The sequence below is a fragment of the Ochotona curzoniae genome, unplaced genomic scaffold (assembly GCF_017591425.1).
Source record: "Ochotona curzoniae isolate NIBS_2020 unplaced genomic scaffold, NIBS_Ocur_1.0 scaffold_4505, whole genome shotgun sequence".
Taxonomy (NCBI): Eukaryota; Metazoa; Chordata; class Mammalia; order Lagomorpha; family Ochotonidae; genus Ochotona; species Ochotona curzoniae.
Window position 1 is genome coordinate 52,371,072 of NW_024467118.1, and position 13,730 is coordinate 52,384,801.

Sequence of the window (13,730 nt, forward strand, 5' to 3'; positions counted from 1 at the left end):
CCTATAATTAAGGCCATAGTGGAGATAAGTGACAAAATAAAAAAGCAAATGACTATGCTAAGAGGAAGGAAAAAGGGTGAAGAAAAAGAAGAGTAGGAAAAAAAAATAAAACTTAGAAAGTATTCCAGAGCCTCCCGGCAGTTGGTGGGTCTCAGGACGGGGCGTCTCATGCCTGGATCCCAGACAGCTGCCATGTGCACATGGTGAGCTGTTCCCGGGCCTGCTGGGCTGCTTCCTTCGGGTGGAAGTCGGGAGTGAAAACAGAATCAACCCAGCAATTGCAACCACCAGCTGATTGGAGCGATGGACAGTGCCAGGCCCTGTACTTGTTAGCACATACAAGAAGTTTCTTTGGAGATCTTCCTAATCTAAATGCTGGACTCAGAACCCTAACCAAGAAAAGAGAGAAGACAGAACAGGTCAACCAACCAACTCAGCTATGATGGACTATGTCAATCAGTGGATTTTTCAAAGACCTCATAGTGCTTGGAGTGGCAAGATTGGCAGCGATTCATAACGGTTGAAATATCAAAACCACTTGAGCAAGAACCTCAGAGCATGCCCTATATCCGGGACCTGGGGAGGGTGGGAAATTGAGTGGGCCTTCTCCCTTAATTCCCCCCTTTAAACATGAAGGTAACAATATGGAAAACATACTAGTATTATCCACTTTCCTGTAGCCCTTGAGCCTTCTTACCCTAATTAACTATGTAAAGATTGTCAAAATAAAAATAAAATTTTACATTAAAAAAAAAAAAGAAAGTATTCTAAACCAGACAAACCATTAATTCTATCCAAATATCTATGGCTTTCTCTAAACATCCTTTCTCAGGACAAACAGCATATTTACTTACCTTTCTGACTGCAGCTACATTTCAGGAAACAATTTACAATCATGACAATGTACAGTGACTGTTTTTTTTTTCCTAAACTTGGTCTACTAAAACCACAGCTAGCATTTGTAGCAAAGTTTATTTCAATTCAATTTAAAAAATACTGAAATAAGTGTTATTCGTACAAAAATGAGCAAGGTGCATTTATCTGGATAATTCTTAGAACAATCTTTTCCAAATACAAGCCTAATCGAATCATTCTGGTTAACACCTCTGCAGCAGAGATGCCTGGTTCCCCTCAATTCTCTGCTGCAATGGCTGACACAGCCATCAAGACCAGATCTTCCATGTGGCCATATAACAAACTTATATGTTAGTAGAAATACAGAAAACATCTGGAAAGGAAAGAGCTTTCACCTCTTCCCTATTTCCCCACTTTGCCTGACTTTGACTAGAATGTAGATATGCCTGGAATTGGAAGTACCCTTGAGGATGGAGGCTGCACAGAGCAGACCAGCAAGACAGAATCAGCCTAGGGACCTGGAGCTGTGGGTGAGCTTCACGCTCACTGCATGTAGTATCAACTAAACCATTACCTTGCTGCTCTTGTTTCTGATGGCAGACAGCCAACCAATATACCTTTAATATGATAATCATAGTGGAATTGTATCTGCCTTCTAACTCTATCCATCCTAATGTCTGACTCTAAAGTTGAAATGGAATGCATAACAACTTTAATATTAGAAATACTCACCTCATGCAAAAAGTTATCTACCAACTGAAAGTAAATAATTAACAGACCTTATTAAAAATAAGTTACTATATTCTCAATATATATCTCAATGAAAACAAAATTCTTAACCCATTAATACTGACTTATCAGCACAACTTTAAGTACTTAAACTTACTTCTTTTGACGGATTCATTGGTAATGTAAAGATAGTTTTCCAGTATGACCAGACAAACATTGCAAAAAGCAGATGATAAGCCATGAGGCACACAACTGGAATGAGAGAAACATAATTATCATTATAATATACAAATATGGTCTCAAATCATAACACTCATAAAAATTCCAGCTATTCTAAAAATAACCAAAGTACCAATATACCAAATTGTAAAGGTTCAGTTATATCATAGCAAAAAAAAAAAGTACAACTCATTGAATATTCGCCTAAAGCTAAGAGGTTTTTATAAAAGAATCTACAACCTGAATTATCAGGTCTGTTGCCAATAATGGAGCTCTTTCACCTAAATACACATGCCCATCTACTGGCTAACTGGCTGCCAAGGATCCTCCCTAAGCTGCAAAACTAAGGAAGTCCTGACAGCAACCTAACAGAGGAAGCGCAGCTTAGAAAACTATGAAAGCTTCAAGAACTTTGTTTTACTATCCTGGGTAGCAAAAGCAGTTTCTGTTTGATAAGCTGTGGACTAACTTGGCTAGCTATACCCAAAGCATATATCCAAATCATAACAACAACATATTTAAACACAAAGCACATGAACAAAGATTGCCTCTAATAAGAGTGCAACTGCCTTATTTATGACATGAAACTGCAGAAACACATTCGGAATCCTTGCTTCAGATTATATATTTATATATTTATAAATATATATATTTATAAATATTATATATTTATGCCTATATAAATATAAATATAGGTATATAAATATTTATATACCTATATCTAAATATATATTTATATGCCTATTATAAATTATATTTATAAATATAAATATATATATAACCACACGATGAATGTTGTTTTAAACAAGGTTTTAAAGTCCTGTACAAATTTAAAATACTAGTATTTCATGGTGATAATGATTCATTTGAATAGTACATTTATATGCAATTCTGTAAGACACAGTATTAAAATACAGCATATTAGTATTTAAAATTTTAATGGCAATTATTAATTTTTCTAAAAAATATATTTAGAATTAAAATAATGAATTATCCAATAAGGAGCTAAAATAAGTCTGATATGAGTATAGTCAGTGATATTTTTCAGGAATCATTTAGGTGACTTGGTTGCGGAGAAATATCTTGAGTTGAACATAAGACTGTTAGTATCCTTATACGAAAGTCACAGAAATCTTGGGTGTCATTACACCTGCTTCAAGATAGAGTCAGCCACCACGTGTCCGAAAGAATTCAGTCTAGAGACTCGGCAACGACACATCTTTATCCCTGCCTCATCTCCTTATTCTCAGAGAATATTTTATTAATCACAATGAAATAGAAATGGATACAACTTGGTTTTCTTCAAACTGTTTAAAGTTTTATTCATATAAGAACAGCAGTATATTTTACCTTGTTCACCAATGTTTTCCATGGAAACTATGGAAATAAATAGAAAAAAATTCATGTTATATGAAGTCTGTGGCAAACATGGGATCAAGAGAGACATAAAGCATTGATGTAGTTTCAGAACTTGGCTTCAAACCAATATTCTTTGAATATTCATTCCACTTTAGAGCAAAGGCAAGCACTACGGAGCAAGAGGGTGGAGGAGGAGAATGGTGGCTACCTTCAGCCACACCTGTTTGGCACACTAGAACTCAGCCGCCCACCCAGCCAAACCACACCTCCAAGTGTGATATCCAGACTGTAGCAATACACAGGCCAAGACCCCATATGAATCATATTTCTGTTCTCCTTTCAACTGTTCAGATCAAAACAGGGTTCTCCAGTTCATTACATTCCCTGAGACATCTACTGCTTTATGAAATGGCAACCACTTGGTCAGCGCTCCACAAATGTGTCCACAGCATATACTCTTCTCAGATTTCTGTAAGTACAAATCCAGATGTCCCATTACACTAACTGCTTCCTCTGTACAGTGTAGAATCCAGGCAGTACTTAGAAAAGGTTATTCCCGGGTCTGGCACGATAGCAGTGACTGAATTCTCGCCTTGCAAGCACTAGGGTGCCACATGGATGCTAGTTCTTCTCCACTTCCCAATCAGCTCCCTGCTTGTGGCCTGGGAAAGCAGCCAAACATGGCCCAAAGCCTAGGGACCCTGCACCTGCATAGGAGATTGGGAAGAAGTTCCTGGTTCCCGGCTTTGGTTCAGCTCAGCTCTGGCCATTGCAGCCATTTAGGCAGTGAAGCAGCAGACGGAAGATCTTTTCTGTATCTTCTCTCTGTATATCTGCCTTTTAACAAATCTTTTTAAAAAATGTCTTTCCTTATGCTATTTATAAGAAATCTTCAAAAACCATGTGATAAACGTATATTATGAAGAAAATCTGCATAGATTAAAAAATGTTTGCAGCAAAAATTATCATTAAATTCCATTTATCTATGCACTTTCAAAGGTGCCCTTACAAATACATCCAAGCAGCCACTAACTGGGACAAGAGCCACCAAAGCTAAAACAAGCTCAACAAAAAGAATGCAAGCCCAAAAAAAGACAAAGAGAATCATTTCCTTAGCTTCACATCATTCATTTATTTTACTTTCCATTTAGTCTTCCTCTTTGCTGTAGACTTTTGAAACCTTGGGGAAATTTTTTACTTTGTTTTGGTATTTGAGCTCCTATTCGGCTTTTAGTGAGGCACCTGACCCATGGCCTTTGTCCTGGAAGCTTGAATGAGAGAGAGTTTTAAGAACACCTGAGGCAAACAGCCGGATCCTTCCCACCAGAGCTGCTGATAGTCACCCGCAGGGCTCACAGCTTTGGGAAGCAGGCCACTCCACCACTGGACAGCCCTAGGAACGCGGAGAAGTCAGCAATACTGTTCTGAAGTGTGTTTCTCTGCACTATCCAGGCTGTAGCAATACATAGAAAAATCTGAATGACAAGAGTTGGACATTTTTAAAGTTACTGTGACTCCATTAATAGTTCTCTTTATGCCACATGATTGTTGGAGACTTCTTCACAATCTCAATTTGGGATCTTAAAAAAGTTTCCCTTTAACGTTCCTGAGCCCCTGAATAGGATGAATTTTAACTTCCATTCTACAAAGCTGCTTGTAAGTGAGAGGCTAGTGGGTGTTTCACTTTGTTAACATGTGTATTTTTTTTTTAACAGATTTCATATAATGAGTAGATACAAATCTAAGAATATACTGGTATTCCCTCCCTCCCACTTTTCCTCTTCTTTTTTTGCCTTTTGAGATGTTTTAAATTTACATTACAGTATAAAGGCTGAAAGCTTCACCAAGAAGTTCAACAAGTAAAAAGTGAAAAGACCCTATTTTTGGGAACAGAGAAATAAACAACTGAACGGAGTTCACCTTCTCCCTGACCCCTGAAGAGGATCAGCAGAGGGCACTGGGAGCACGTGAGGCAAGCTTGCTGTTAGAATTGAACTTATCGCCACCTTTATGTATTTCTAGGCCTCCGCTGCCAATCTTGAAAAGTGCTTAGATCAAAATGGGCCATCATCCTTCAGGGGGGTTAAGCAAAGTAAATGGAAATGTAATTTGTGTCCATTTGTGCATTTATGTAGCAGCGACCCTTCACCAGCATTCCAGTGGTGTCTGGTTTTAGAAACATGCATTTGTTAACCTATGACTCTAGCTGACAGACCTGGAAACAGTAAAAAAAAAAATCACATTTCTAAAAAAGAAACAGTATAAGCTGATCATCTTTTTGACTAGGAGGACTGCTCCACTGGCTGGAAATGCATTCAAAGACATCTTTTTTATGCTTTTAAAGTTGTATATATGAAACATATGAATTATGTTCCCTTTATATAAATTAGAAATGCTTTTAAAAAAGGAAAGAAGGAAGACACAATTGAGGGAGATTTTTCATAGGCTGTAACACAACCAAAAAGGCAGAAAAAGTTTATTTTTATTTGTAAGATTATTATATCATGGTATTATTTAAAATAATATATAATTATCATATTAATAATATAGTACATATTATAATAAAGAACTTGAAAGAGAAAACTATTTTTGCCATTCATAGCTTATTTTTCCTAAAATGCACTTCAACATTCATAGATGCTCCATTGTTTCAATTAAAGCAATTACATACAGATAACTATTTATACCAAATAATTCTGACAACATCTCTGAAAGGAAATGTAAAGATCCAAAAAGGCTCAATCCAATCACACTCCTGCCCAAATTCTAGATCTATCCAGTTTCCTATAGGAACAGAGAGAGTAACAGAAATTTTCCATCTGGTTCACTCCTAAAATGCTTGCAACAGCCAAGGAGAGGCAAAGCAGAAGCCCTGGAGCTAAACCAGCTCTCCCACATGGGTGAAAGGCGCTCAGGTACTGGAGCTAATTCACCAGCTGCACGGGAAGGGAGCTGGGTTGGAAGTGAGGAGCTAAGACAGACTGCTGAGGGATGCAGAGGCCCCAAGCGGCACGTGAAGTTAACCAGCTACAGCACAATGCCTGCCCAAAATGAATCTTTCAGTTTTGTCACCATTATAGAACAAAAAATAATTTTCCAGACTACTAGAGGGATTTAATATTATTTAAAAAATTCAATAAAATTTCCTCCATCTTGGAAGTGGATTCTTTACTACTGGTCTATGTTTTGGAACTGAGAATATTTTATGTTCTAGACAATAAAACTCTCCCTGTCATGTATGCCCAAATTATATTTACATATACTGCAACTATTTGCAAACAAATGAGTAAGTATCAGCAAAATTTTATGACATCACCAATTAAATAACAATTGTCAAATTTTTCAAATTAACATTTCCTTGGCAGATATATGGACTCTACTATGTTTTACTATAAAATTCTTGGAAAATAAATGTCCCTTCAACCAGATATACTCAATTAGTAGGTCAGTGATTCCCATGACACTTTCTGATATGCCAGGGCTGTTCTGAGTTTTCCTTCTTACTACATGAAAACACAGTTATTTTCAAGTAACAACTGGATAACCTACTTCAGTTGTTTTTACTACATTTCATATACAAGTAACTATATAAGCATATTTAACCTCATATATTTATATATGTATGCAAAAATACATATGCACAAAATAATTACTTTTGAAAACAGAATTTATGTCAACGTGAAAATTAAATAGCAACAATGAACATATTTATGATGAATATTCCAAAAATCACTACTGAGCTTTACTGTGAATTTTTAGTTTTAGTTCAGTATTACTTCATTCTTTGAGTTTCAAATCAATCCATTTTACACTTATGCTAATAATTATTCTTCAGCTACAACACAGAGACATTTCAGGAGCTTATAGCCACTTGTTCTCCATGTTCTTAAAGCTAGTTATGGAGATAAACTAATATGTATACATTTAAATTTTTCATTTATTTGCAAAGTAGATAGGGAGACAGAGGTCACTCATCCACTGCCTTACTAACAGAACCCACATTGGTGGCAGGAAGCTAACTTGGGTATTGTAGGGTTTGATGGATCATTTCAGCAGGGAGCTAGAACACTCGCCATGGGCTGCCTGAAGCTTCTTTTCATGGGAGAACGTTCAAAAGAGTTGAGAGAAGGTCTTGTGTGCTAACCTCAGCATCCTCACATTTTAAAAAGATTTCTTTATTTCTATTGGAAAGGCCGATATACAGAGAGAAGACAAAGAGAGAAAGATCTTACATCTGCTGGCTACCTCCCTAAGTGACTGCAATAGCAGGAGCTGAGATGATTCAGAGCCAGGAGCCAGGAGCTTTTTCCAGGTTTCCCATGGGTGCAGCATCCCAAGGCTTTGGGCCATCCTAGACTGCTTTCCCAGGCCACAAGCAGGGAGATGGAGCATCCTCATTCTTTAAGAGCAGCCCCTAGTTCAGCCTAGTTCATCATCATTTCTGCTTTTTCTCCTTATAACAAGGCAGCATGGGCCCAGGCTGAGAAATGCAGCATGGATACCCAGCTTGAAAATGAGAGGGTCTTGGTCCTTCTGCCACCTAGGGTATGCATTAGCAGGTACCTAGGACCAGAAGAACTGGAAACAGAACCCAGGCACACATGGAATAGGACACAGGCATCAAGTGACAAGTAACCATTGTGCCAAATATCCATCCAGAAGTCTAAAAAACAAGTGATTTCTACTTCATTTTAATTGAAGCAAAAGATTTGTTCTGAAAAAAAAAAATCAGTAGCACACTGACTATGGCAGAAAGTCTTCTATTTTCAGCTTTAAGATTTCATGCATGTAACAAAACTGCCATGACTTTGGGCTCTGCTGGATTATTTTGAAATGCATTCTTTGCTACAAAACAATACCTGGCATACAGCATCTGCCTCATCAGTGTTTCCTCAAAGAGTGACTTGGACAGCACAAAATATAGCTAATACAAATCATTTAAAATGGCAGATCAAAGCGGACGTAGGAGCAATTCTCCTTTGTTCTTTAACAGACACACATAAAAAAAATCAAAAAACCTTAGGAATGAAGTTCTCTACTGTGCAGTAGTAGCCCATTCTAGAAATTCAACAGGTTCTTGAAAGCATCAAAAGTCATATTTTTCTGTATTCTCCTGTTGGTATAATTGTCCAGAGGTGAAGAAAAAAGTTCTCCAAAGGACAGAGGGAGAAGCCAAAGCGGTCCCAGTTCCTCGGAAAGGGAGAAGGCTGACGGAGACACTGGCATTAGTTGGGTTTGATGGAGTTTTGAAAACACAAAGTTTCTTAAGTACTGCAGGTTCCCCCACGCCCCGTGATTTTGGGTCTTCCTTCGTATCTAACTTCTTGCTCTAGGGTTTGGGTGAATTCTGTTGTTTCTTTGCTGGGTTTTTGTCTCGTCGCTCTATCCATCGATGTTAAAATAGTATTAAAGTTCCCCAGTATTACTGTAATGGAGTCTATTTATCCCTCTAAATCAATTAATATTTGTTTCATATAGCTAGATGCATCTAGCTCATATACATTTATTATGGTGATCACTTCTTGCTGAATGGATCTTTTGATCATTATGTAGTGTCTTTCTTGATCTCCTTTAATGTTTTTCACATCAAAGTCCATATCATCTCATGAAAGGTTGGCTACTCCCACTTGTTTTTCCTTATGATTTGCTTATAATATCCTTTTCCATCCTTTCACTTTGTTACCTCCGATTTTGTTGGTGAAATGTGTCTCCTGTAAGCAACAGATAAATGGGTTTTGTTTTTTGATCCAGTGCCCCCTTAAGCCATTTATATTCAGGGTAAAAATGGATAGGTGGCAGTTTGGTCCTGTCATTTTAGCAATGTGTGTTTTTCATTTTTTTTGTTTTGAAGATTGATTTATTTTTATTGGAAAGGCAGATATACAGAGAGGAGGAGAGACAGAGAGGAAGATCTTCCACCCGATGATTCACTCCCCAAGTGGCCCCAATGGCTGGAGCTGAGCCAATTTGAAACCAGGAGTTTCTTTCAGGCCTGCCAATCTGGTGCAGGGTCCCAAGGTTTTGGGCCATCCTTGACTGCTTTCCCAGGCCACAAGCAGGGAGCTGGATGGGAAGAAGAGCTGCTGGGAATAGAACCAGCGACCATATGCAATCCCGATGCATGCAAGGTGAAGACTTTAACCACTATGCTATCGCGTTGGGCCCACAATCTGTTATTAATTGATTTAGTCTTCTGTTGTTCTTTTACAGGGATGTTCTTCACATCTGCCTTTGGTTTTGTTAGTTGCTATTCCTATTCTCTTTCATGAAAACATCTCTGAGTATCATTTGTTGGGCAGCTTTGGAGAGGCAAATTCTTGAAGTTTTTCTTACTGTATAAGAATTTTATCTCATTTTCAAAGACAAAGGAAAGCTTTGCTGGATATGCTATTTGGGGCTGACAATTTTTTCCCTTTTAGAATCTGGAAAAATCACTCCAGTCTCGTCTTGCCTGTAGTATTTCCTCTGAGAGGTCAGCTATGAGTTTGATTGGGGTTCCTCTATAGGTCACTTGACTTTTTTTTTTTTTTTTATTTTTATTGGAAAGGCGGATATACAGAGAGGAGAGACAGAGAGGAAGATCCTCCGTCCGATGATTCACTCCCCAAGTGAGCGCAATGGCTGATGCTATGCTGATCCGAAGCCAGGAGCCTTCTCCAGGTCTCCCACGCGGGTTCAGGGTCCCAAAACTTTGGGCCGTCCTCGACTGCTTTCCCAGGCCACAGGCAGGGAGCTGGAAGGGGAAGCAGGGCTGCCGGGATTAGAACCGGTACCCATATGGGATCCCGGGCGTGCAAGGCGAGGACGTTAACCACTGCACCATCACGCCGGGCCCGGTCACTTGATTCTTTTCATGTGTATATTTAAAGATCTTTTCTTTATGTTCAACTGAAGAGAGCTTGACTATCATGTGTCATGCTGAAGATTGCTTTTGATAAAATCTGCTAGGAGTTCTGTTTCCTTCCTGTATATTGTTTTCCAATTCTTTCTCCAGGATAGGGAAGTTTTCCATTATTTTATTTATTTATTTATTTTTTTGTCATTGAATAAACCTTTAATCCCAGTTTCTTTCTGTGCCTTCTGGAATTCTGATAACTCTTATATTTGGCATTTTAATAGTGTCTCTTAATTTTTGAATACCTTTTTTAGCTTGACCCAGCTCTGCTTCCAGCTGTTTGTTTCCCCTGGTGACAGGAAATATTTTCCAGTTCTGAGACTCTTTCTTCTGCTTCATTATTCCATTTTTGAGATTCTCCATTGTACTTTTAATTTGCTCCACTGGATTCATCATTTCTGATATATCAGCTTTCAATGCTCTAAGCTGGAAGTGATTTTGTTCCCACCTTCGCTCTTGCACAGCTCAGCTGTCCTCTCTTCAGTCTAATAGTACTAGTCCAATGAAAATAGCACCTGAGTCGATTGATTAAGCACATGCGCATTTTACCACTGCTCCTCCTTGTCCTTTTGAGCAAGATGGCACCCAGCACGGTACTAACAGAGTTCCAGGGCTGCCAGCCATCAGATTCTGGGACCATACAGACCCTGCAGGATACGAAACTGGTGCTGCTTTTCCTGTAGGCTCAGCTCAATGTGAGCAGCCAGAAATGAGCTCACTCTGGGTCATCCCATCTGCCCCACCACACAAGACCGCACCCGATCTCCAAGCTGTGAGATTTGCCCTGCCACTGATCTGCCATCTGGAGTCCTCCCTCCAGCTCTTCTCTGCTCCTTGCTGGGCTAAAATATTTATCAGGTTGGGCAGGTCTCAGTCTGCATTTGCCTCCCAAACTCTCCATGTGAACCTACATTCCCACCTGGCTGCCACAAGAGCCGTGGCTGCCATTGGATTCCTGGCTGCTGCTGGAGCCCAAATCACAGGAGTCTGGATTATTGCTCGCCCACTGCTGGTGGGATTTCTGCTCACTGCAACACCAGCATTTTCAACTTTGAAATATAAAGTAAGATCATGTAAATCTCAATAGCATACAACTAAATAGCCTTCTTATACAATGTGACATCCCAGAAACTTATTTGGTTGAAGTAAATGAACCAGAAAGGTGGTACTAATCCCTAACAGAGCAACAAGAGACAGAGAACCTCCAGTCTTGATGTGGCACTCAGTCCTTGTGAAATCATCTCTCTCTTGTTTTAAAACACTTATGTTTTTCATTGCAAAGTTAGATATACAGAGAGAAGGAGAGACAGAGAAGATCTTCCATCCAATGATTCACTCCCCAAGCAGCCACAATGACAGGAGCTAAGCCAATCCGAAACCAGGAGCCCGGAACCTCTTCTAGGTCTCCCACATCGGTGCAGGGTCCCAAGGCCTTGGGCCATCTTCAACTGCCTTCCCAGTCCACAGGCAGGTAGCTGGATGGGAAGCTGGACTGCTGGCATTAGAACCAGTACCCATATGAGATCATAGCGTGTGCAAGGTGAGGACTTTTAGTCACTAGACTACTGCGCTGGGCCGGTGAAAGCATCTCTTAAATGTGGGGTGACACCTTTTGGATGTGACACTACTTAACTCAATGAATAAAAACAGTTACTCTAAAAAAGCCTACATCGTAAGATTCACTGCCAGAGTGAGATGCAATTTACTCTTGGGAAAACAGCATGACCCTTGGTACATCAGAGTATCTGTCAAGCTCACATGTGGTACATAGAGTTAACAATGTGGGTCACAGTTTTCATCTTCATTCCCCAAAACTATTTGCCTAAATTTTATCTTGGCTGAACTTGATTTCTTGATGGCTCTTATCGTACAATGAAAATCTTCTGTTTTAGAGATTTATACCTTTTGCAATATACCACCCAAATTCAAAACATTCTTTATTATGGTGGTACAAGAACTGCAGCTCTTTCATGGCATTTGGTGTATAGGATGAGAAGGTAGGAATGATAAATGATTATAACAGTTACTAAGCATGCTCTTGTTTGCACAAAGCAGCATCAAGGCTTTCAAACATTTTATCCTAGAACCTGCAACTGTTGCAGATATTGCAAGGTTTACAGTTTCAGCCAGCAGTTCTGGCTCTGCCACTTTCTAACCCCCACCTCCCTATTCATTCCTCTTATGGAAAAGGCAGGGGCGCTGGAGAAAAGGATGAATTTGTTGGTCATTAGCTTATAATTGGTAAGAGTTTTTTTTGTTGTTGTTGTTTATTTTGTTTTGTTCTGATTTTGCCATAGCACTAATTGTTCTTTTTAAAATCCTGTGTAAAAATAAGACAAAAGAGGTAAAATCCAAGTTGAAGAGGACTGGGTCTGTCAAAGCAATCACCTCCAACATACAAAGAGATGACACATTGCTCCTTGATTCAACTTGGCTTTGAAAAACTCTTTAATTCATCGGTACCCCTTAATCACTTTTGCTTGAATTAAGGATGCATTTAATCCAGGGATCAATTAACCACAGCCCCTGAGGAAACAAAAAACAATCACCTATTTCTGTAAACAGAGTTTTATTTGAACACAAGCATTCATTCATGTATGTGTCTGCTGCTGTTCTATAATGCTAGTTTGACACCTGAGATAAGGATGATCTGGTTACAAACCTTAAAATATTCACCATCTTGCCCTTCCTTAACAAGTTTTCTAGACTGGCCATTGCATAGTGTGCTGGTTTCTGTCCTAGCTGTTCCTCTTCCAAAACAGATCCCTGCTAATGACCTGGGAAATCATCAGAAGATGGCCCATGTACTTGGGCCTCTGTACCCATGTGGGAGACCTGGAGGAATAAATGCAATATGCAATGCCAGCCTGGCAGGCAGCCAGGTTACCCTTTACGCCACAGCACCAGCTCAACTGTCATGTTCTGAATTTACCACTTAGTTTTATTCTAGAATTATTCTACTAAGTGCTTCTTCTGTTTCAGTTCTCAGGCCAAGCTTGCTATCTCTCTATAAATTAGAAAATTATGGTTAAAACTAATAAATCGACTACAACACAGCACATTTTTATGTGTCTGTTGGAGGAAAATTCACAGTAACATCCTTTCACTGTATAAAGTTAACTGAAACAATCCTAAACAGACTCAGTTCACACAAACACCCGTGTGACTGCTGAGTATTCTCTCACCCTGTTCTTTAAAGAGTTCTAATCCCCTAGTCTATATTTAAAAATCAATTTTCATTAAAAATATGATCATCTGAAAGATTATTCCAATTCTAGACTGTTTTATCAGAGGGTTTTTTTTGTTTTGTTTTGTTTTGTTTATTTGTTTTCCTTTTGGTTCTGGTGAAAAGTAATTGCTGCCAGAAACTTAGATCTGCTGATAAGTAGCAGCCTGGCACTGGTAATAATTTGAATTTGCTTCGATATTTAGTCATAGAAACCTAAACATCTATTCATCTAAATTCCAAAACTTCAGATACTAAAACATATTTTCTTTACTCCATTTTGTCTGCTTATCTTTAGCTCACTAATCACTGACCATATCATGCCTGCACTAGTAAGCATGAAATGGTATATAAAAATGCATGCCTGTGTTCAACAAGCTGAGAGTTCAGAAGTTAAGACAGTGATATTTCGAGACCATCTTCAATTAAATAGAAGCAGTAGCTGAT

At 38.8% G+C, this 13,730-nt stretch overlaps 1 protein-coding gene across 1 annotated transcript in view; it reads right to left on the reverse strand.

The window, feature by feature from the left end:
• The window catches only part of ZDHHC2 (zinc finger DHHC-type palmitoyltransferase 2), a 70,909-nt gene that overhangs the window by 30,875 nt on the left and 26,304 nt on the right, over positions 1 to 13,730 (reverse strand). The window contains exons 2-3 of the mRNA XM_040966223.1: positions 3,154 to 3,180; positions 1,742 to 1,836 (exon numbers count right to left, since the gene is read on the reverse strand). Coding sequence (XP_040822157.1) covers positions 1,742 to 1,836; positions 3,154 to 3,180 — 122 coding nt within the window. The remainder of the gene's footprint in view (positions 1 to 1,741; positions 1,837 to 3,153; positions 3,181 to 13,730) is intronic.